The 23,052-nt window shown below is 37.4% G+C and overlaps 1 protein-coding gene across 12 annotated transcripts in view; it reads right to left on the bottom strand.

The window, feature by feature from the left end:
• Nucleotides 1–23,052, bottom strand: part of DMD (dystrophin) — a 2,447,064-nt gene that overhangs the window by 526,339 nt on the left and 1,897,673 nt on the right. For all 12 annotated transcript variants that reach the window (XM_049872854.1, XM_049872851.1, XM_049872858.1 and 9 more), the window contains one exon: nt 19,562–19,751. In XM_049872854.1, coding sequence (XP_049728811.1) covers nt 19,562–19,751 — 190 coding nt within the window. The remainder of the gene's footprint in view (nt 1–19,561; nt 19,752–23,052) is intronic.

Below are 23,052 nucleotides of genomic sequence, written 5' to 3'. Positions count from 1 at the left end.
CTAATATTTACATGAAGTCGGAATATATAAAAAGATTGTTGTCAAGACAAATCCATTGCCTGGTTGTCTTCAGCTGACATCTATTTTTACATAGATAGAATGACTTAGATTCAGAAATTAGACATAAAAAATACTGACTAATCCAATTATTCAAAAGGCATAAAAACATATTATTTAAAAAATCTCTTCATAATATTATTGCTTTAAATAGTATAGCTTTGTAAACCTTTAATTAAATAGATCTATGGGTTTTTTTTTTTTTATGGGTTTTAGATTTTTAATATCATGCAAACAAAATGGTAACATAATAAATCTATGCCAATTTTAGGAGTATTTCTAATGCTACATAACCAACTGGAAAGAAATTTCACGTATAATTATCTCGACGAAGAGGAACCACAAGGGTAATTAGTACAGCTAAGGTTCCATGTCACCACAAGGGTTAAGCCAGAAGGTAATGTTCATTATTTTTTATCTCTCTCCCAAAACCATGCGTTCGTGGGAATGCATGATGTATTAAAATGAAACACATTATACAATGCTTTCAATACTTTGACAGAAGGACTAGGGAGTTGATGCATTTTTTATTTGTTTCAAAACATAGTACAGAAACGTGTGTATCCCCAAGATTGGTGGTGTTTCTAATGATGACAAATGTTACTTACAAGTAAATTAACAGGAATAAACAGTGCATTTATGACGTACAAGTTTAATATAATGATATCAGCAGACAAGGGAACATGCGATTATTTGAAAATGCACGTATACCAGTCAACTGTTAAAAATAAAGTATAAAAAAATAGGCTTTATATTTTCATCAGAAAGATGGCTGATATTATTAGTTTTCCATATGTATTCAGGAAAAACAAGTTTCTTTGTTGTTTCCATTAGCTCTTGCCACAGTAATGCAGAATACAACTCAGTAGCTTCAAACCACAATCATTTATTCTCCTGGATCTGATGGCAAGTACAGCCCTGCTGAACATGTCTCTCGTCCTCTTCCGGAGACTGGTAGTCTAGCTGGGACACATCTTTCTCTTATGAATGGCAGAAGCACAAAAGGGCAAGCAGATACCTGGGAGGTCTCTTAAGGCCTAGACTTAAAAGTAGCACACTGTCACTTCTGTGCGCTGCCATTTGCCAAAGCAAATCACGCAGTCAAGCTGAAGACCAGTTGCCAAGTGCCACTGAATCAATTCCAACTTATGTGTGTCAGAGTACAACTGTGCTCCATAGGGTTTTCAACGGCTAATTTTTTGGAAGTAGATCACCAGGTCTTTCTTCTAAGGTGCCATTGGGTGGATTATGAACAGCCAATCTTCTGGTTAGTAGCCAAGTGCTTAACCACCTGTGCCATCCAGGGAATCCTAAACTGAAGGCCAGGGGTTGGGAATTACACTCCACCCATCAGGAGGCAATGTAAAGAGTGTGACTGCAGAGGGGGAAAGAACTGGGGCTAATCATTCAATCTACCACAGCTGCATAACAATTTCTTTAAGTATTTTATTTGGGGTAATACTTTAGCAGTATTATGTGAGTATACACAGGCTGATACAATTTCTAGTACAGGGAGTGGAACATGTCATTTCAGTCACAGGTCCTGTCTTACCCAACTCCAGAGTTGATTTTTTTTTTTATTTTTAACTTTTATTGAGCTTCAAGTAAACGTTTACAAATCAAGTCAGACCGTCACATATAAGTTTATATACACCTTACTCCATACTCCCCCTTGCTCTCCCCCTAATGAGTCAGCCCTTCCAGTCTCTCCTTTCGTGACAATTTTGCCAGCTTCCAACTCTCTCTATCCTCCCATCCCCCCTCCAGACAGGAGATGCCAACACAGTCTCAAGTGTCCACCTGATACAACTAGCTCACTCTTCATCAGCATCTTTCTCCTACCCACTGTCCAGTCCCTTCCATGTCTGATGAGTTTCCTTGGGGAATGGTTCCTGTCCTGGGCCAACAGAAGGTTTGGGGACCATGACCATCGGGATTCCTCTAGTCTCAGTCAGACCATTAAGTCTGGTCTTTTTATGAGAATTTGGGGTCTGCATCCCACTGTTCTCCTGCTTCCTCAGGGGTTCTCTGTTGTGCTCCCTGTCAGGGCAGTCATCGGTTGTGGCCGGGCACCAACTAGTTCTTCTGGTCTCAGGATGATGTAGGTCTCTGGTTCATGTGGCCCTTTCTGTCTCTTGGGCTCATAGTTATCGTGTGACCTTGGTGTTCTTCATTCTCCTTTGCTCCAGGTGGGTTGAGACCAATTGATGCATCTTAGATGGCCGCTTATTAGCATTTAAAACCCCAGATGCCACATTTCAAAGTGGAATGCAGAATGTTTTCTTAATAGAATTATTTTGCCAATTGACTTAGAAGTCCCCTTAAACCATGGTCCCCAAACCCCCGCCCTTGCTCCGCTGACCTTTGAAGCATTCAGTTTATCCCAGAAACTTCTTTGCTTCAGAGTTGATTTTTTGATGAGAATATATTATATGGGAATAATAAGATAATAATGTCCTTAAGGAGTTTGGGTAAATTAATTTTCTTCTGTTATTAGTTGTTAGGTGCTATGGAGTCAGTTCTGACTCATAACGACCCTATGTACAACAGAATGAAACACTACCCAGTCCTGCACCATCCTCACAACCGTTGCTATGTTTGACCTCATTGTTGCAGCCACTGTGTCAATCCACATACGATACTATGTAAAAGAAAATATCTCACGTCATAAGAATTAGTCACTTCCTGTGAGAAGACCTGCAGCAAAGGGGCTTCTCAATCAGATATATCATGTAGATAAACTACTCAATCAACATACACACACACACATATTAACTCCCCTTAGAATTCCAACTTTTTTTTTCCATTTTGTCTTCTAGATTCTTATTTTTCCTGGTGGTATTCCATTTTTGTAAATAGAAAAGTAAAAGAAGAATGTGTTTGAAAACCTGCTCAGAGAATGAATTTCAATTTGGCTCCTCTATTATAGGACTAATTTGCTTCCTATGTGCAATCTTGGTGTGATCACTGTTGCATATATTATTGGATTTCAACTCTTATGCTCCCACTTAAACTCATTTTGAGATAACTCACTCTGTAGTTCAATTGTCTGAGTTTTACTGAGACCAAATGCTGCCATGACTTGTCTCAGACATCTTGGTGTTACATTTGGTGTAGAAAACAGGAGAACTTCCTACCATATTTCTTTTTTTTCTCTGTTTTATTAGGTGAGAGTATGCCTTTCTCCCTTGGCTTGTCAGACTTTAAAGAATAGGAAAGCATGTAGTTTATATTTTTGTCTCTCGTATCGCGCTCTCTCCTTCTGCCTCTCTTGAATTAGCTAATTATTTTCTATTTTAATCACATTCATAACAAAATATTTTATATGTGCAAAGAAATGTAGAGAATCAAGGAAAAAGTTAAAATAAGTAAAACAAGGAAAGCCTGTTCAGAATGAAATCTTTGGTTGAATTAAACAAAAATGATAGATTTTATTACCTCAGCTTATATACAAAAGGAAAATAATACAATACTTAAAGTTATAGATGTAAAATGACTTATTTGAGGGAGAAATTTGCTTAAGACCTTACTAATTGGTTAGTAAAATGTAGCTGAAGGACTGATGCCTTTCTGAGGATACTTAGATAATCTATTTATGCTGTGAGTCAGAATTGACTCGATGGCACTGGGTTTTCTGGGTTTATTTACCAACAGTCACGTCTGAATGATAACTATATGACCACTCTCCTTCGCTTTTTATCTGATACATAGTCCTACATAGAATCTATTTCAGCACTCTAAACATGCATGTGCAGGTATACACACACACAAACAACAAAATAAAGTGTTTTCTCTCCCTCTCTTCACTAACTTTTGAGAAATGATAATAACATATACCCTATTTAAAAAATGTATTTCTATGGAAAACAGAAGGTTTTCTAAATCAGGGTTGAGACATAATTATGAAAAATGCAGCCAATAATACAACTGGTTTCACTTATAAGTATAAACTTGAAAAAGATGAGGAAAAAATTTTCCTTCTGATCCTGTACTTTGGGCATGTTAGGCTAAGTTATAATTTAATGTCATGAGTCATTAGATCATAACATTAAATTAATGATGATGGCTCAGATGGAGGCATGGGCAGTTTTATATAATATGCAAAGGGAAGAAGAAAGAAAGTGGTAATGGAGCTCTTCCTTGGTACCATCTGGCTTAGCGTTTTCCCCATGCCTCTCTGAAACAGTGGGAGGGATAAACAATACTGTTTCTGATTGGCTAGGAATTGGAGATGTAGATACCAAATGGAAAAAAAAAATCTCAAACACAAGCAGAAAGTCTATTATTTTCTGCATTTCTCCCGCATAAGCACAGAGAATCTGCCTTACAGAATCACAATTTGTCAAATTTCAGAGCTGAAATGGCCTTCAGCAAGCATCTGGCTCAGTGGTTCTCAAATTTATGCCTGCACAAGAACCACCTGGGGGCTCTTTAAATATGCAGATTCCCTGGCCCATCCCTAGAGAGTCATCTCCTGACATACTGCATTTTTCATAAACTTCCCAAGTAAAGATGATGCAGGTGGTATATGAACTTGGAGGAACTTTAGTCTAGCTCCATCACTATTCAGAGGATAAACCTGAGGTTCGCAATGCCACTGACTTCCCCAGGATCACACACGTTAGTGGATAAGAACCCAGCTCTCCTGACCTGTAAAATAAGACACATTGTGCTCTCTGATACCTTACTGTTTCTATAAAGAGTCCCTCAAAAAGTCTGTTAGTTCATGCTTTTATTTGCTGAATTCTTTTAACTGCTTGCTCAAGATGTGTTCTGCCTCTTTAAGAAATGAGGTTCTATCATTTGTCCAACTTCAATAAAAGGCTGTTAAATGAGAGCAAGGACTCAGCAAGGGCAGTCCTGGGTGAGCGAGATAGGTAGAGCCAGGAGGCACGCACAGCAACGTGAAATGCATTTTCTGCCTAGTTGGAAGTCACTTGAAAAGAAAAAGAAAAGGGAAGCATGAGAGACAGAGAGACAGACAGGCACTGGTATATATGAGACCCGATGCTGTTAAAATACCTTGGGGCAAACTGTAGAGAAAAGCAAAGCAAATAGGGAAGTAAAAATATAAGCACCTATATTGCTATACCAGAGGTACTTTATTGTGCTTAAGATTTAATTTTATTTTGTACAGTTACCGTCGTATTTTGCAGCTTGTAGGTAAGAAGGGAAGTTATTTGATTTATGTTCTGGTGTAGAAAAAAAAGCTTAAATTTTTAAAAACATCAGTATTACTGGTATATGTCTAATTCTTTGCCTGGGGACAAGGCCAGATAATGCTTCTGAGAGGAAGTGACATTTTGGCCAAGACTTGAAGCATGTGTAGGAGTTAATCAGGTAGATAAGAAGGGAAAAGGTATTCTGGGCAAAGAGAACCTCTTCTCTTGACCTGGATAATGCCTGCTTGCTGTTTAATATTCAGCTGCAGTATCTTTTACAAGAAGCTTTCTGTGGCAGTTTTAAAACTTGGCCCCAAAACTTCTTGACACTCCTCCATGGAAAGGTGGAGTTTATTATTACATTTGGGCTCTGTCACTGCTTGCCCAATAGAATACCGCAGAAGTGAAACTAGGCTAGTTTCTGGCTCAGGCAGCCTTTAAGAATCTGACAACTTTAACTTCTTGTCCGTTGGGATGCTTGCTCCTGGGACCCAGCCATTATGCTGTGAAAAAGCCCCAACTGTTCCATGGAGAGGCTCATATGAAGAGGAACTGAAAGCCAGCACCAACTTGCCAGCCATGTCGGTGAGCCTCTTGGAAGTGGATCCTCCAGTACCAATCACCCTGCCCCAGATGCTATCATGTGACGCAGAGACAAGCAGTCCCCACTGAGCTTCACCCAAATTGCAGATTCACATGCAAAACAAATAACTGTTATTGTTTCAAGCCATTATATTTGGGGCTGGTTTGTTATACAGTAAAAGAAAACCAGAACACTTTCACTGATCCCCCCCCAGAAGGTGTCAGGAGGTACCCCATCCTCTGGGCAATCAAAGGACTCTGTACTCACCTTCATTATTGTCCTTATCTTCTTGGTTCATCTCCCTGTCTTCCTCCCCCTAGTCTGCCACTATCAATTTCCCTTTAGGCAGGTACATATCTTATCAGTCTTTGTATCCTCAAATCTCTTTTAGTTTCTGTGGCAGATTCCACTTTTCAATATCTATCCTTAAAAACCATGGTCAGGAATCTACTCAAACATTACATTCTTCCACTATGTTTCAAGATGTAGTGAGTGCACACAAAGTATACATCATATGAATATAAAAACTTCTTTAAGATCATGGATGGGAAATGAATTTAGAGTCATCTAATCAATTCAATGGTTACATCCAAATAATGACAATAATTTTCTACTCCAAAACAGAAAATATCAACACTTTGCCATAAAAAAAAGATGAAAATGCTATCTCTTCTCATCTCAGTTTTTAAAATTGTAATGTACGGCAGCTTTCCAACCATTTGTGAAACTACTGTAAGAAGTAAAAATAGGATTTATGGAGTAAATCATTGGGAAGAATGCCCGGTCAAGTGGTTCATAAATATCCAGGTTTCATTCTATTTGGGGTCATAGACTTGAATTGAATCCGATACGGAATTGTTGAATTGGGAGCAAAGGATTGAGGTGAAATGTGGTTGGCTCCACAGAACAGATTGAAATGCTGCTTTCTGCAGAGAATAACTTCTTCTGTAACTCCCAAGGAATCATATATTTCAAAAGGTGTTGGAGGTGAATAAAAGGGAGGAAAACTGAAATCTTTAGAGAATTTAAAGATTACATTTATAATGACTCAGGATGTTGTAAGTTATAATAATAAAAACATTGAAGAGTCAACCTGTTAGTAGACATCTCAAGGACAACCACAGACACAGGAGCAAACAAAAGTAATTTGTTGCTTTTCACTATCAGGAAATAGACATTCTTCTATCTAGACTAATATGATCTTCAGTGGGGACTGATTTATATCTCTTGTATTCATGAAACTCTCTTTCATAACCAGGTGTAATGGCTTCTTTTACCTCTACAGGGAATGTCTGATTTATGCACAGACCTTTGTTCAATAACCTTTCTTTAAAGATTGATGCTGTTAAACATGAAAAAAAAAGTGAACTTTTTGACATTTTCCTTTAATGTAATTTAGAAAACCATGTAAACTGCCAATGGACCTCATGTGGAATGAAAATCACATGCTGATAACCTAAATTATTTTGAATACTATTAATCTTTGACTAATACCTGAAATATTCTATTATCAGAATTGTGAAAGGAGCAAAGAGACAGGAATACAGTTCATTTAAAAAAATTGTATATGCAAGACTAAGATTCTTAGATTTTACTCCCATCAATTAACACCTTCAAAATTTTCCAACAAGGAGGGGGGCATTGCTATCCACCACATAAAGGAGTTTTAGTTTTCTGCCTAGAGAGTCTGCCACCAAAGACCTCTAATCCTCAAAAATGCTTTGAGATTAGAGGAGGAAGTGACATGAAATTCTTTGACTTTTTCTGTGGTCAAACTTCTCCTGACCTCTTCTATTCTTGTTTGAAGGAGGAAGAACTAAAATTATATGGCTCTTGTCCAGGTGCTGGTGGAGATCAAAGAGAGTGAATCATAGGGCCAGCCGTCTCATTGTCTTCAGTGCTAGACCTCATAAGATGCATTTAAAACAATTTTATTGTCCTACCTACAAGCCGTTGGTGTGATTTCTTGTGTTGCTCAGACTCTTTGGGAAAAATAAACTACTTTCACCAAAGATTATTTCAGGGAATTTCAATATCTGGTGTCTGGGTGAAAGGGGAGGGTAGCAAGTCAATTTGCTTCCCCAAGGAGGTCATTATGAAAGACAAAATATCTCTTTTTAATTTTCAGTGTAGTATATTTCTTCTCAAGAATAGGGGTATTAAGGTTTGCTTGTATCTGAAGACTTTAAAGGGCTTTTCAAACATGAGTTAATATTGACATTTAAAAACTAAAATCTATTGAAGATTATTAATCTTTTCTTGGTTAAAAAAGACCATTAAAGCTGTTTATAAAAAACAGTTTCAATACTCATGTTAGTCAATATTTAGGGCATAGTTTCATTAGTTTGTTCATTTGTTATTAAGTAGTTTTTCACACAAATCGAATGATGATTATGCCCTTAAGAAGCTGATAGTGAAATAAAGAATACTAAAGTTTATTTATAAATATATATACACATATAATGACATATTATACAAATATAAAAGAAACCAGATAATAGTAATAACATAATATTAGCTATACATACTGGGTCTTTGGTATGTGCCAGATACTGTTTTATGCCCTTGACATGTATTAATTCATACCACTCTCACAACCACCTGATGAGGTAGTTGTTAGCATTACCCTTGACTTATAGCTTAGTAAACTGAGAGCAATTAAGAAACTTGTCCGTGGTTAGTATCAGAATCACAATTTAAACTCCGAAGCCAGGTTTCAGAGACCACACTATTAAACAGTACAGTCTTCAGCCTCTCTAACATACAAAACATTAAACATCATTTAAAGTGCAGAGAAGGGTCTATGGGAATTGAAGAGGGAGACAAGATGTCTGGGGGGGGGTGCTCAGAGAAAAGGGAGGAAACGAATAAGTCTTTCCTTGAAAAATAGGTAGCATCTGGGTAAACTGAGATAGAAAAAAAAAAGGAATCCTGGGGGAAAAAAAAACAAAGTCATCAAAAGACACAAAATTAGGCTGTCTTGCTATTCATTTTGGTAGGAATTGAGGGTGCGAGGAGGGGAAAAATAAGAAATAAGTTTGGAAATTGAGTTTGGGGGTCAATTCTGGAGGGCCGTGTGAAGGAGTTTGTAGAATATTCTAAAGCCTTTAAGAAGTCATAAAATATGTTTGAATAAAGGAGTCATTTCATTCATGCACTCATTTGACAAATATTTATCAAGTACCTACCATGTACTATGAATAAACAAGTGGATAAAGTAGATGAAATCCCTGCCCTCATAGAATTTATATACTAGTTATAATCTTTTTTCTACGCAGTGTTGTTGTTGTTAGGTACCATTGAGTTGGTTCCAACTCAAAGTGACTCTATGTACAACAGAATGAAACGCTGACCAGCCCTGCTCCATCCTCACAACTGTTTCTATGTTTCAGCCCATTGTTGCAGCCACTGTGTCAATCCATCTCGTTGAGGGTCTTCCTCTTTTTCACTGACCCTGTATGAAGCATGATGATGTCCTTCTCCAGGGACTGGTCCTTCCTGATAACATGTCCAAAAGCTATGCATTAGAAAACTTAATTTAAAATGGCAACCTGCAGATTGGATTGGAGTAATGTTGGGGGAAGAATGATTGCAGGGAAGTAAAAGGCAATTTAAGAGACTAAATTAGATTAGTAGTAAGAAAGAAATGGGTGCAAAGGATTATGAAGACAAAATCAACAGATCCTGAAAATGAACTAGAAAGTGGGACAAGTGAAAAGAAGATATAGAAACGACAGTGTTTTGAAATCTCTCTGACTGAAAAGATGAATAACAGGAAGAAGATATTGACTTTGGTAAAAAAAGATATGGCCTACTTGAGTCATATTGAGTTTATGATGTCTGTGCTACTCAAATGTCTCACATGGAGTGCGAAATGTGGGATGGATACTGGAAAGAGATAAAAACGTCCAAATCACTGGATTAAAGAGATGGGCAGAAACTGTTTCTAGTGTAATGCCCAGCATATAACTGCCACTTAGTAACTACTGACTGACTATTGACTGCAGAGAAAAGGACTAATTAAAATAGAAAAAGGAACCTAGAACAGAACCTCGGGGAAAGAAAGGAGGAATGAATGGTTAGAGTCATAGGGAGACAGTAGTGTATAGCACCCCAGCAAGTTAAAAGGTAAAACATTTTTCATAGTATTTGGTGTGGACAACAATAAAAAATTATGTAGCGATTTCTAGGGCAATGAGAATTTTGTGAAAGCCGTTGCATCTGGCAGTTGTGGTAGTTTCATAGAGAAATGTTTCAGTTGAGAAGTAGATGTAGAAACCAGACAAAAAACATGAAGGAAGGATGAGTGTATAAGAAGAGGAAATATTTCTATTAATCAATACATTCTCATTAAGTGAATGATTTGCAACTTGCTTGTGGTTATCTTGGGTCTTTGCTTGGAATGCTGAGCCAGTGTAGAGTAATGGGGTGGATAATAGGATCATAGAAGGTTAGATTTAGGTTCAAACACTGACCTTAAGTCATGTGACCTTAAGAGAAGTTACTCAACCACTCAAAGCCCCAGTTTTTCTCATCTGTAAAAAAGGGAAGGATGGTGGTATATCATGCAAGCAAAGCACTTAGTCTACTGCCTGTCACATAGTAAGTATTCAAAAAAATGTTACCAAGAAAAAAGTTAGTGATTATTTTTACCTATCCTAATAATTGGAAGGAAACCCTGGCGGTGTAGTGGTTAAGTGCTATGGCTGCTAACCAAAGGGTCGGCAGTTCAAATCCACCAGGTGCTCCTTGGAAACTCTATGGGGCAGTTCTACTCTGTCCTAGAGGTTCGCTATGAGTCGAAATCGACTTGACGGCACTGGGTTTGGTTGGTTTTGGAATAACTGGAAACCCCGGTGGCATAGTGTTTAAGAGCTATGGCTGTTAACCAAAAGGTCGGGAGTTCAAATCCACCAGGTGCTCCTTAGAAACCCTGTAGGGCAGTTCTACTCTATCCTATAGGGTTGCTATGAGTCAGAATCAGCCTGATGGAAACTTTTTTTTATAATCCTAATAATTGTATAAATACATAGTGTTTTTAAGCCTAGAAAAATAAAAACTTTTGTGACAGGCTTTTATTTTACATAATGGCCCTGGCGGTGGCGCAGTGGTTAAGTGTTTGGCTGCTAACCAAAAGCTCTGCAGTTCGAATCCCCCTTGGAAACCCTAGTGAGCAGTTCTACTCTGTCCTATATGCTTGATAAGAGTTAGAATGACTCGATGGCAGTGGTTTTTTTTTTTTTTTTTTGCCCTTCTAATCCGGTGTGATAAAACTCAAATTAGTTGATTTTCAAGGAAGTAGTAACAGCTAAGTTATTTCACCTCTCTAATTTTACCCTCCTCAAGTGAAAATGGAAATAATAACAGTATTCGTATTAGAGGTTTTCAGTGAGAATCAAATTAGAAATTGAAAGTAAAAACACGTTGCCCATGATAAAAATGAAAAATTTAGTTATCATTATTATTCTCATTACTAATTAATGTAACGGGAGACCCACTGAGTTTTTAAAGAGTACAGTATTAGATTTATATCTCCAGTTTGACTTTTGTCTAATGGTAATTCATAACGTTAATAAGGACCTTTCACTTGAAGAAAGCTTTTTCAAAGTGCTTTTATATTTATTACCTCATAAGATCCTCACAAAAGCTCTGTGAGGAATAAAAGACAATGGTTATTAGGGGCTATCAAAATTGACTTTTCAGTATGCACGCTGTCTTCCCTTTAGTTTGTAGATATACAGTTACAGAACCCAATAATTGAATTACAATGTTATTCAATTTAGTACTTCCCTTGTATTATTATTATTTTTTTGTATTGTTCCAGATAATTGCTTCCTGTAGTGGCAATATCCAGAGAAGTAAGTTCCCAAGTTTTCCATACATTTGACTAACATATTTAAACGTGAAACAGACCAAGATAACATTGTCCAGAACATCATAACCCTTACAATCAAGTGACTAATCTAAACACATATTGCATTTAATTGAGGTAATGGTTTATTATTTCATCATTGGACCAAAACAAACAACAACAAAAAAAGGATTCTTATCATTGTCTATATTTAGGTTTCTTCAGGGGATGAAAAACCAGTCCTGAACAATTGCCCTCCTTGATTCCTTTTTCTAAACTTTTAATTATTTTCATTCTTTCTTTTTGGATTCTCTCTGTGACACAGAAATTTCAGAGTCCAAAACTGAAGCATAATAAAGTACTGAATATAGTAAGAAGACAGGCATGTCACTATTGAATCCTTTATTTCTGAGTAGTACAATCCATAATGCTGTGAATGTGGATGGCCTTTTTACAGTAGGCTCGCTATGAGTCAGAATCAAGTCGATGGCAACAGGCTTGGTGTTTTTGGGTTTTTTTTTTTTTTGGTATATGAGAATAAAAGAAAAAATACAATTTCCATGGTTATATGAGAAAAGAAACTCATTGGAAAGAGTTTTTCAAGATCTTGGATACATTACACAAATGTTTTTGTTGTCAGTTGCCTTTGAGTCTGTTCTGACTCATGGTGACCCCATATGTGCAGATTGGATCAGCTCTATAGGGTTTTTAAGGCTGTGATATTTCAGAAGCAGCTTACAAGGCCTGTCTTCTCAGGTGCATCTGGGTGGATTCAAATCGCTAACCTTTCAGTTAGTAGTCGAGGGCTTAACTGCGCCACCCAGGGATCTGTGTCATTACCCAAATATTTCTACTTTTTCCACTGTCAGAGCTTTGTTAATTCTTTGCCTTTTTTCATGGCTCAGCCGTTAAGAGGATCTCCGTAACTATGCCCCCTTGAATAATGGCATTGCTTAAGACCAATTCCGTGGTACGGTAAGTAATATTTTGGTGAGATTTAGATGTATTTCTGAGTAGATGATGGGGAAATTCAAGTAACAATGGCATGGATTTGTGTGTTGTTGTTAGGGGCTATCGAGCTGATTTTGACTCATAGCGACTCAAGGCAGTAATCTGTAAAGAAGCAGTGTCATTGATTGAATTTCGTCCCCCCCAAAATCTGTCAACTTAGTTGTGCCATGAGTCCCGGCATTGTGTTATTGTCCACCATTTCATGTGATTTCCCTATGTGTTATAAATCCTATCACTATGATGAAATGAGATGGATTAGTGGCAGTTATATCAATGAGATATACAAAATTAGATAGTATCTTAAGGCAATCTCTTTGATATATAAAAGAGAGAAGTGAGCAGAGAGACAGGAAACCTCATACCGTCAAGAAAGCAGCACTGGGAGCAGAGTGCACCTTTGGACCTGAGGTTCCTGTGCTGAGATGCTCCCAGACCAAGGGAAGACTGATGACAAGGACCTTCCTCCAGAGCCAGAAGAGCGAGAAAGCCTTTCCCTGGAGCTGGCACCCTGTATTCGGACTTCTAGCCTACTGTACTGTGAGAGAATAAACTTCTTTTTGTTAAAGCCATCCACTTGTGGTATTTCTGTTAGAGCAGCACTAGATGACTAAGACAAGCAGATTGCAGGTCTTTCTCTTATGGAGCTGCTGGCTGGGTGGGTTCCAATCATTAACCTTTCGGTTAGCAGCCTAGCGCTTAACTGTTGCACCACCAGGGCTCCTTGGATTTGTGCATAACATCATTTATTTCTATGACTTTCATGTTTATATCCTTCATTTATTTATCTTCAGATCTTTCTCTTAAACTTCATGAGAGGTGACATTCTCATCTCAATTACTCACAGGTACTTCAAAACCAACCACACTCTTGACCTTCCTCCCCACAACTGTTTCTTCTCTTGAATTCTGCAATTCCGTGAAGGTATCATTCTTCGCTCAGTCGTGCAAAGCGGAAAGCAGGCAGTGACTCTTCATTTTAGCTCACATTCTCTCCTCACCTCTGCCTCCCATACAATACATCACAATGTTGATTTTAATTCCAAATACTTCACACATCTGTTTCATTTGTTCAACCTCATCGCCTTAATTATCATCTCTTGGGATATTACAGAAGTAACTTTCTAATTGGTGTCCCTACATGGGTTTCATGTCTCTCTAGTTCATTGCCCTCACAGCCACCAGAGTGATCTGCCAAAAATATGAGTCTAGTTATTCCACTTCCTTGCTTAAAACTATGCTGTGACTTTCCAAAGACTACAGGTAATATCCAAACTCTTCAAGATAGATGGCAAGGGGAAGAGAAAGACACCTTATACTTAGAGTCCTCTGAGTCCAACACTCTGCCCCGCTGGTGGGCACTTTACATAATCCTATCATTTAACCCTCAAAATCCTGTGAAATATTATACCCAGTGAATTCAAAAAAAGGAAAAAGAAAACCCATTGCCATCAAGTCAATTCCGACTCATAGCAACCCTATAGGACAGAGTAGAGCTGCCCCACAGTGTTTCCAAGAAGCAGTTGGTGGGTTTGAACTGCCAACCTTTTGGTTAGCAGTCAAGCTCTTAACCACTGCACAATCAGGGCTCAACTCATTGAATAGAAGAGTGTAACTGAGACTCAGAAGTTGGACAACAAGGCAATAAGCAGTGAAATAACCAATCTTTCTGCCTATAAGGCTCATAGTCTACCTAGTATGCCATGCTATCTTTCTACATAATTTAGCTCCAGCTGATGTTTCCTATCTCATTTCTTATAACAACCACACCCCAGCCATAGAGAAATACCTGCAGATTCTCAAACTACCACACTGCTCAGGCCTGTGGACGTACTGTTTCCTCTGTGAACAACGTTCTTTTGAACCCTGCGTACCTGGCTAACTTCTAACAAATTCTTCTAATGTGACTCTCTCTAAACAGGGGTTGCCAACCTTGGCTGCACATTAGAATCATGTCCAGGCCACACTGAACATCAATTAAATCTGAATCTCTGGGGGTAAAACCCAGGGATCAACACTGCTAAATGCTCTCCAAATGATTCCAATGCATAAGCAAGGCTAAAAACCAGCCTTCTAGGTGCATTCTCTGACCTCCCTTGTGGGTTTAGCTTAATCCTCCTGTTTTCACCCTCTACAATACTAATCACACTGCTATAATTTTGTCTTAATGTGTCTATTTTCGCTTCTGGTATATGAGCCTCTCAAAGGCAGATATCATGTCCCAATACAAAGCCTTTTGAATATATATTACATAGTGACTCAGAATGTACACACACATGTGCAAACATACATACAAACACAGCTGAGATCAAAGCTTCACAAAACAATACTGATGTTTCCTTAAGAGTTATGGAATCTGTCATTTTCCTTTCTCTTTCCTTCCCTTCCCATCCATCCCTTCTAGTCTATTCCTTTCTATTTAAAAAACATTGCTTGATACTCAATAAATTGATTGCACAACACAGTACTGGGTCTGACCTCTGTTTGAAAAGCATTGTTCTATTCATATCTGTACTGTTAGTTCTAATACCATGCTAGGCACCAGGCAGATGTTTAATAAAGATTTGTTGAATTAATCAAAGTTGTCAGGAATTTAATATATATAAAAGTTTTACTGGTCCAGAGGAGTAGGCATTTCATTGATCACCAGGTAAAAGAAAAATATCAAGATTCACTTTACTCTTTAGATACTAATCAAAATAGAAAGATTAACAAATACATAGAAAAAAAACAACTCAAATTACACCAACAGAAAGGAATATACAAAGTTTCCTGTTTTTAGAAGTAGAAATTCTTAGACTGCTTTTCTATTCTAAGAAGTTTCAGGAAATATGACATTCCGATTTATTCATGATACTAATTAGGCTGCTTATATTACATTCTTCCCTCTTCCTAGGGACTTAACCCATGGGCCAAGATTTTTTGAGAAACAATGAAGTTACTTCCCCAAATTCAAGATTCTTATATTAGAAATCTAAGCTATCTTAATCAATTTACAGGTGTACTCAGATATATAGTTCAAAGTTTATCCAATTTGTCTGTCTGGAAGGCTTTTGTTTAATAGAAGAGAATTTTTATAAAAGGGAGGAGTAGGGAGGAGAACTGGGTAAAAAAAAATAGGTTTAGAGAACTTAGTGAGTTGAGAGATATGGCCTGAGACCTGACTCAAATCAGAGAGAAAGCGATCTCATATATTAACGATTCATTAATTTCCTCTTTCTGAGGAAAAGGTTCTTAATTATACCGTCTTTATGACCATGACTCACCCTCCCCGCCCCCAACTGCACACTTTCTTTACAAGTTGAGATTACAATGATCTCTTAAGGGTGCTTAGAGAATTAGGAAGATTTGTGAAATTCTTGTGAAATATTAGTAAATATGCAGTTTTCCATTTTCAGTTAGCCACTCATGGTTCTATGTTAGAACTTGGATCCATGAACATATTTATCAACTGTCTTAGGCCCAAAGCACGAAATGATTTGGACATAGGAAGAATCTGATTCAATTATAAATAACAGCTCTTCATTTTAAGGATAAATTTGCAATTTAAAAATTCCCAAGATGTCACCCCTCAGGGCTGTATATGGTGTTCTATAAATATATAGACTTAAAAATTCCAGTGAGACTATCAGAAATAACAACATTTATAAGAAAAATCCCCTCATCCTGAAGTGCAAGGACAACTATAATGTCCTTGCTTTTAGTAAGAGAAGTAAGTAACATGTTTTTCTAATATGCAGGGAAAATTCTAATGGCTTCAGAGTGGAATTAATCAGGTTAATTCCATTCAGGAAGCATATGCTTAATAATACAAGTATGCTTGTTGTTGTTGGCTGCCTGAATTGGCCTCCCACTCTCACAACAACCCCATGAAGAACAGAATGAAATGCTGCCTGGTTCTGCACCATCCCCATGATCAATTGCTTGATCTGACCGTTGTGATCCATAGGATTTTCATGAGCTATTTTTTAGCACTAGATCACCAGGCTTTTCTTCCTAGCCCATCTTAGTCTGGAAGTTCTACTGAAACCTGCTCAGCATCACAGCAACGTGCAAGCCTCCACTGACAGATGGGTGGCAGCCGTGCATGAGGTACATTAGCTAAGAATGGAACCCAGGTCTCCCACGTGAAAAGTGAGAATTCTACCACTGTCACCATACGTATGCTTGTAGAACTCATGAATTCTGATTATTGCTGGGAGAATTAAACATCCTATGACACGGATGATAAACAGTGATAGATAGTTTAGCAAGAACTAGACTTTCCATATGTAGAAAACTAATTGACAGTCATAGAGAAAAAGATATTTTGTGAAGGTTTTCACCCCCTCACTCCACTTAGCAGCATTTGTATAAAGTAAAACATCACTACTTTGGGGCAGACAGATGTATCAGAATCTTGGGAGAGCTGCTGCCCTGGATAGGCATTTGGAGTTTTCTGTTTTAAAATGTAAGAGCTGTTCTTGCTATACAGTGTGAATCGAACAATGAATACAATCCTACCAGCTTCTTCAAACGAAGTGCAAAGGCATACCTTGCACTTTATTTCTTTCGTATGTATTATAGAAAATTCCTTTTGTTCACAATACAAATTCATACTTGGAAGGAAGAAAGCAAATACTTGCATTTAGCTGAAATACTGAAATTTCATGTAATCTCCAAAGGTATGCTGTTTTTATTTACTTTCAAACTTGGCATTTCCATTTGCTGCATTAAAACACCAGTATCTTGATTCAATTCTAACAGCTGAAATGTGTCATTAACAATAATCGATAGTGGCAGTAGTTTATAGTTTTTACCATGACATCTCCAAATCTTTCATCAGAGAACCATCATTCAGCTATCTAACTAAAATTCAGAGCTGGCTATAAATGTCATTCCTATCTATAAAATGTTTAAACCTTAGGCAACTGGAATTTACAGAAAAACATAATACTAACTGTGAGGGAATGAAAAAAAGTCTCTGTTTTTAAATAACTGTGGATTCTGTGTTACGTTCCTATCATAATTAAGGAGAAAAGGACACCCCTAAGGTTTTCAGAAACTCTAAGGGAGCTTTGAAAAAGAAAGAACATTTTTATGAATAATATAACATAAGCTAAGAAGGTTTCTCAGTATAATCTCTAGTTTTGAAAACGATCAGAAATCTAAACGCAAAATGTAGTTTACTCTCCACTCTTCCATGGTAAATATAGTTAGGAAACATGATTTTTTTTTCTTTAATGACTGAGAATCCTGCAGTCTCTTAGGATTAGGAATTGAAATATGAATTCTCATTACATAGTACTGCAGATATAAATGTAAAATGTATACGAGATAGATGGATGTAGCCCTCAACTAGACTTACACTATTTAGAGGATGTTTTTATTAAACCCCTGATATCAAATTATTTTTTTGGTCATTTGATTATTATTTTTTTCAAGGTAATATACTAAAAAAAATTCACGTAATCAGCCTTTTACTTTTCCTATAAGATAGTTGATGAGAAAATATGAACCCCTTATATTTTTTAAAGATTCTAGGGTGCTTTTACAGGCACTTGCAGGGTGAAATAAAATTTTATTTATGAAATGTCATTGGGAAAATAAGTTACAGCCGTATGTTGTCTAACCATTCATCTAAGAATGACCAAAAATCTCAATGTGCATTGCTTTTACATTCTGTCACAAGCTATGGAAGATATCTTCAAGGATAAAGTCGGGTGTTGTTAAAAACAAACTACCTTCAAATGATAAAACTGACTCAACACACATTATGGAGGAACAAGTGGGATCAGAGGAGGATGATAAAGCAAGAATAATAAACTCGAGAGAAAGTTATAAACGGCCACTGTCATCTTCTCTATGCACAGGAATACTAGAGTAAAACAAATGTCATATCAAAACAGAAAAAAAAGGAGGAGAAGGAAAACCACAACAACAACCAGGAGGAGGGGAGAAGAAGAGGAAGGAAAAGAACTTTTGCTTATTACAGTTTGATCTTGGAATTATTTTTCAACTTCAGATCGATCGCTTTTTTCATCATAAATTAAACATACCAAAAAATGAAACTAGTCCAAAAAATCGACAATATGATTCCAGCCCTCCATATTTTATTTGAAGTACTAGTAAAGTTCTTCTTTTAAAACACAGAAACCAACTACCTACAAGTGCACGTATCAAAACTCCCTAATAGTTCAGGAAAATTATATCAGGCATTGAGAATAAATTTAAAGAGCCTCCATAACTGTTGAATATGATTCTCACCAAGACTGCATTAAAACAAAACTACCCTACGGTTCTGCCTTCACTGTTTATGCATATGGAACTTGAGAGCAATCGTTTTTGTTTCTAGGAAAAACAATTGTCTGAAAATTGTATGATCATTAACTATGACAAATTTAGCCATCTCGTTTCTACTTTCACAGATCATGTTAGGAAGAAAGGTATGAAATGCCAGATTAACATTTTAAGATGTATTTGAAAGTAATGAAGGGAAACCGATTCAGTTAACAACGCTAAATAAAACAGACAATTCATAAGATGCTTTCCCTGTAAAATATTAAATAAACACTCAAAATGGCAACTTTTCTTCAGTTTAATAAACCAATCCCTAACTTTTTTCTAACTTATTTCTCAGGCTGAGCAACACTGCTTCTTGACCAAAGCTCTGGTTTTTATATGCAAGTTTTCCTTGTCAAAAATAGTACTTTGTAGACGATCAGGCTGTAAAATGAAATAAATAAATGACATTTCCTTCTTCCTCTGCCCTTCTCCTTCTTGCCCAAATGCTTATATATAGTAAGCCACGTAAAACAACTATTTTATATTGTCCCCAGCATTTAGAAGTGCAAATACTACAAATGCCAAGAATTGTTCAGTTGGGTTCACAAGAATGCCAAAGTGGAAATGCTTGACTTACTTGCCATTGTTTCATCAGCTCTCTTACTCCCTTGGAGTCTTCTAGAAGCCTCTCCTTATGAGTGGCATCTTGCAGGACGTTGGCAGTTGTCTCAGCTTCTGTAAGCCAGGCAAGGAACTTCTCCAGGTCCAGGGGGAACTGTTGCAGTAATCTCTGAGTTTCTTCCAAAGCAGCCTCTCGCTCGCTCACTCTGCAAAGGAACAAACATCCAGATGCAATTCTCCGCGAGTATCAGAATGGTGTACCCAATGAACTCCACGAAAAGAGCAAATAAAGCTGGAAGAATACAATTGTAAGATCTCAACAAAGGAGTGAGCTGTTGCTAAAACTCCTCTTAAGAGCAGCGACAACAACAATTAAAACATCTTGCAGTTCATTTACCTTTATTTTTACTTAGGCTTTTGCATCGGGCAAGGGATGCAAGAGATCTATTAAGCAACCAATGATCATTGCAGATTTCTATACATCCTCCTCCCCCCCCCCAAAAAGGTGTTATATATAGCTGAAATTTTGGACTTTTGAAAGTTTATATATGGAATTTCATAAAATATCATTTTTTAACATTCTAGTTTCTGCTGATCAATTTTGAAAGCTTATTTTAATATGCTGCAAAAGCTTAAGCTAACCTTTATAGGTAAAGCCCAAAATTCCTACACTATGCTTACCTTTGATGTCACCCTGAGGCAGGAAACAAGGGTTAGGAAGGCAAAGAGAAAAGTCAAGAAAATACAGATCTAGGGTGGAAAGTCGAACACTGGAGGAAAAAAAAAAAAAAAAAAGAAGGGGACTGGAGGGCAAAGGGGAACAAAAAGACTAACAAGTAGAAAAAGAACACATTTCATTGGAACCATGGTGTAACATGTCATTTGTATGACACTGGCTTATTATAACTATTGTGTTGGCTTTCATTACCTGTTGGTCATAGAACAGAGAATACTTTCCAAAAGAAAATTTTTAGGGAAAATGGAGAAATGGTAGACAGCCTTAAGAACTAGAGAGATGTAGGTTCAAATACCAATGCCCCTTACTAGAAGGGTGATATGGCAAGTTACTTAACCACTCTCACTTCTCAGTTTCTTATCTGCAATGCATATTGCTGGGAAGAGAATTAAAATACAATAATGCATCTAAAGTTGAACACCTCACATATATATAATAGTTGTCATCAAGTCAATTCCAACTCGTGGAGATCTTACGTGTGTCAGAGTAGAACTTTGCTCCATAGGGTTTTCAATGGCTGATTTTTTGGAAGTAGATTGCCAGGCCTTTCTTCCAAAGTGCCTCTGGTGGACTTGAAGCACAGTTTAGGCAGTGGCATCACTAGGAGGGTGTGGTTGGGGGGTGCGGACTGCACTGGGTAACACTGTCAGAGGAGTGACACCAAAATGACTTTCTATAAAATTTTTGTGCAGTGTTTCAGCAGAAATTTATTATTTTTTATAAAAATATTCCTGTAGTTAGTTATAACAACAACATTTTTTTTTGTAGGTCCAGTTTAGATGTATCAGTATACCTACAAAGCTAAAACTCTATGTAAATTTGCTTTTCAAACCTTCTAATGCACTCCGGTCAGAGTTGTCATTATCACCCAATTACACTGCTGTTTGGAATCACGTGATTTTTTTTTCCCCACTATAAGGACTCGCTGTTGTTTTTGTTGCTGCCGGTGTTTTTATAGTTGCTGATTTTGTCAAATTTTGTGGTGTTTTAGCTACAATCATGTGGTAATTAGCATGGGGGGGTGACACCATCTGTTATTGCACTGGGTGACACCAATCCTAGTGATGCCACTGAGCCTAGGGCATTAACCGTTTGGACCACCCAGGGACCCCTTACATATTCTAGTTACTCAAAAATGTTAGTTCTCTCCCCCAACACGCCGTTATCTTATTCCTCTAAAATTCACTAATGAAACAAAATTCTAGGAGAAAATTTATTCATACTTTCTGATAACATATCGAATGTACATATTTCAGGTATACACATATATGCCCTCAGCACACATCTGCATAATAATAGCTCAGGAGGGAAAATTGCCTTGAGCAGTAACAGTCCCATCTAAAAAGATGCAGGTAAATTTTGTCTGCAATGAGGAAATTAGCACTCTATTTAAATACCTTATTTGCCTTCTATTACTACCCAAACATTTCCTGGGATTAAACATAAGCTAAAAATGGATTTTAAAACATTGAACACTTGAATATGATACACACTGCTTGTTAAGACGTGATTGTCAATAATTATGCAAAACTGCAATTTATTTCAGCAGCAACTTTATCATGAGATGTGCAAAGCAGGCAATAAACAACTCCTGCCAAGCCAGAGGCAGCAAAGCCCCGGAAGAGCTGTTTATTCATCATGGGTGAGGTTTTTGCTGAGTACACAGTCTTTCACAGTGTAGTTTCTGTGCTCGTACTGGATAAAAATCTTCTGTCTGCATTAACTGGTGGAGAGTAGAATAGGTTTATGAGGATGCAGCTATTGGAAAAAAGTAAGCAGTGCACTACGCTATTTATCAACTCCTAAATAAACTTGAATACTGCACAGTTAAAAGGTAGCAGAGTGTTCTGGTTGGACAAAGAAGTTAAACCTCACGTAGTTCAAGGGCAAGCCTGGACTGCTGGCCCCCAGCTTATCTAGTTTTCAGGTGAACTACCAATGCAGACAGAAATAGAAAAATCGTTATGTATTTATCTACTTTTTTTTTATTATTGTTTTGTTTGTAAAAATTCAGAACCATTTCGGCAGCACTGAGAAACTTATTGTTATAATCTGGCCTGAAATGTACAGGTTGGACTATGTAAAACTGCTGACATTTGACCATTCTGACCTACAAACACAGCAATTTCATCCAGTTCAAGCTAATATTTCTTGGTTGGCTTCAGTGTTTGAAATCGCTGAGACTTAATCCATCTCCAGGCCCAAATTTGGGCTAGTAATAAACTGTCAGACTCCAAAAGACAAATGCAGGATTGGACACTGACATATTTTCTAACGTACGCCACTTTCACACACAATAAAAGGGCAATACAAAACTCTTCCCTGGCAGAGTAAAACTTAGAGAATTAGATATTGTGCATTTTATTATCAGCTTCATCTTCGTGATGAGCTGCACTTGAGGCATCTTTGTTCCTCTATCCATAAGCTAGAAACACTACTTGCCCTGTGCTTCCAGAGCAAGTAACTAGTAAATAACTTTCCAAGAGTTGTTTGTAAAACGCAATGCACATAAATCAGATGAAAGGGTTCTACTGAGACAATGAGATTTTCTGCCAAATCCTACCAGTGAGTCTGCTGCTTGGTAAATTAGGCCCTCAGGGAAGAGCAGTAACTCTTTCAGGACAGTGAGGCACCGTTTTCCTAAACGACCTCCTTGCGGTCTGAAATATTGACATCAGGCTGAATATTTTCTAACTTGGAAACTACTTAAACAAATTCAGTGGCAGCAACAACAGAAAATTTCATCAAATGAGCTCCTTTATAGGGCCTCT

This window comes from Elephas maximus, chromosome X (assembly GCF_024166365.1).
Source record: "Elephas maximus indicus isolate mEleMax1 chromosome X, mEleMax1 primary haplotype, whole genome shotgun sequence".
Classification (NCBI taxonomy): domain Eukaryota; kingdom Metazoa; phylum Chordata; class Mammalia; order Proboscidea; family Elephantidae; genus Elephas; species Elephas maximus.
Note: the sequence above shows the minus strand (reverse complement) of the source record. Positions and strands in the feature narration are given on the sequence as shown.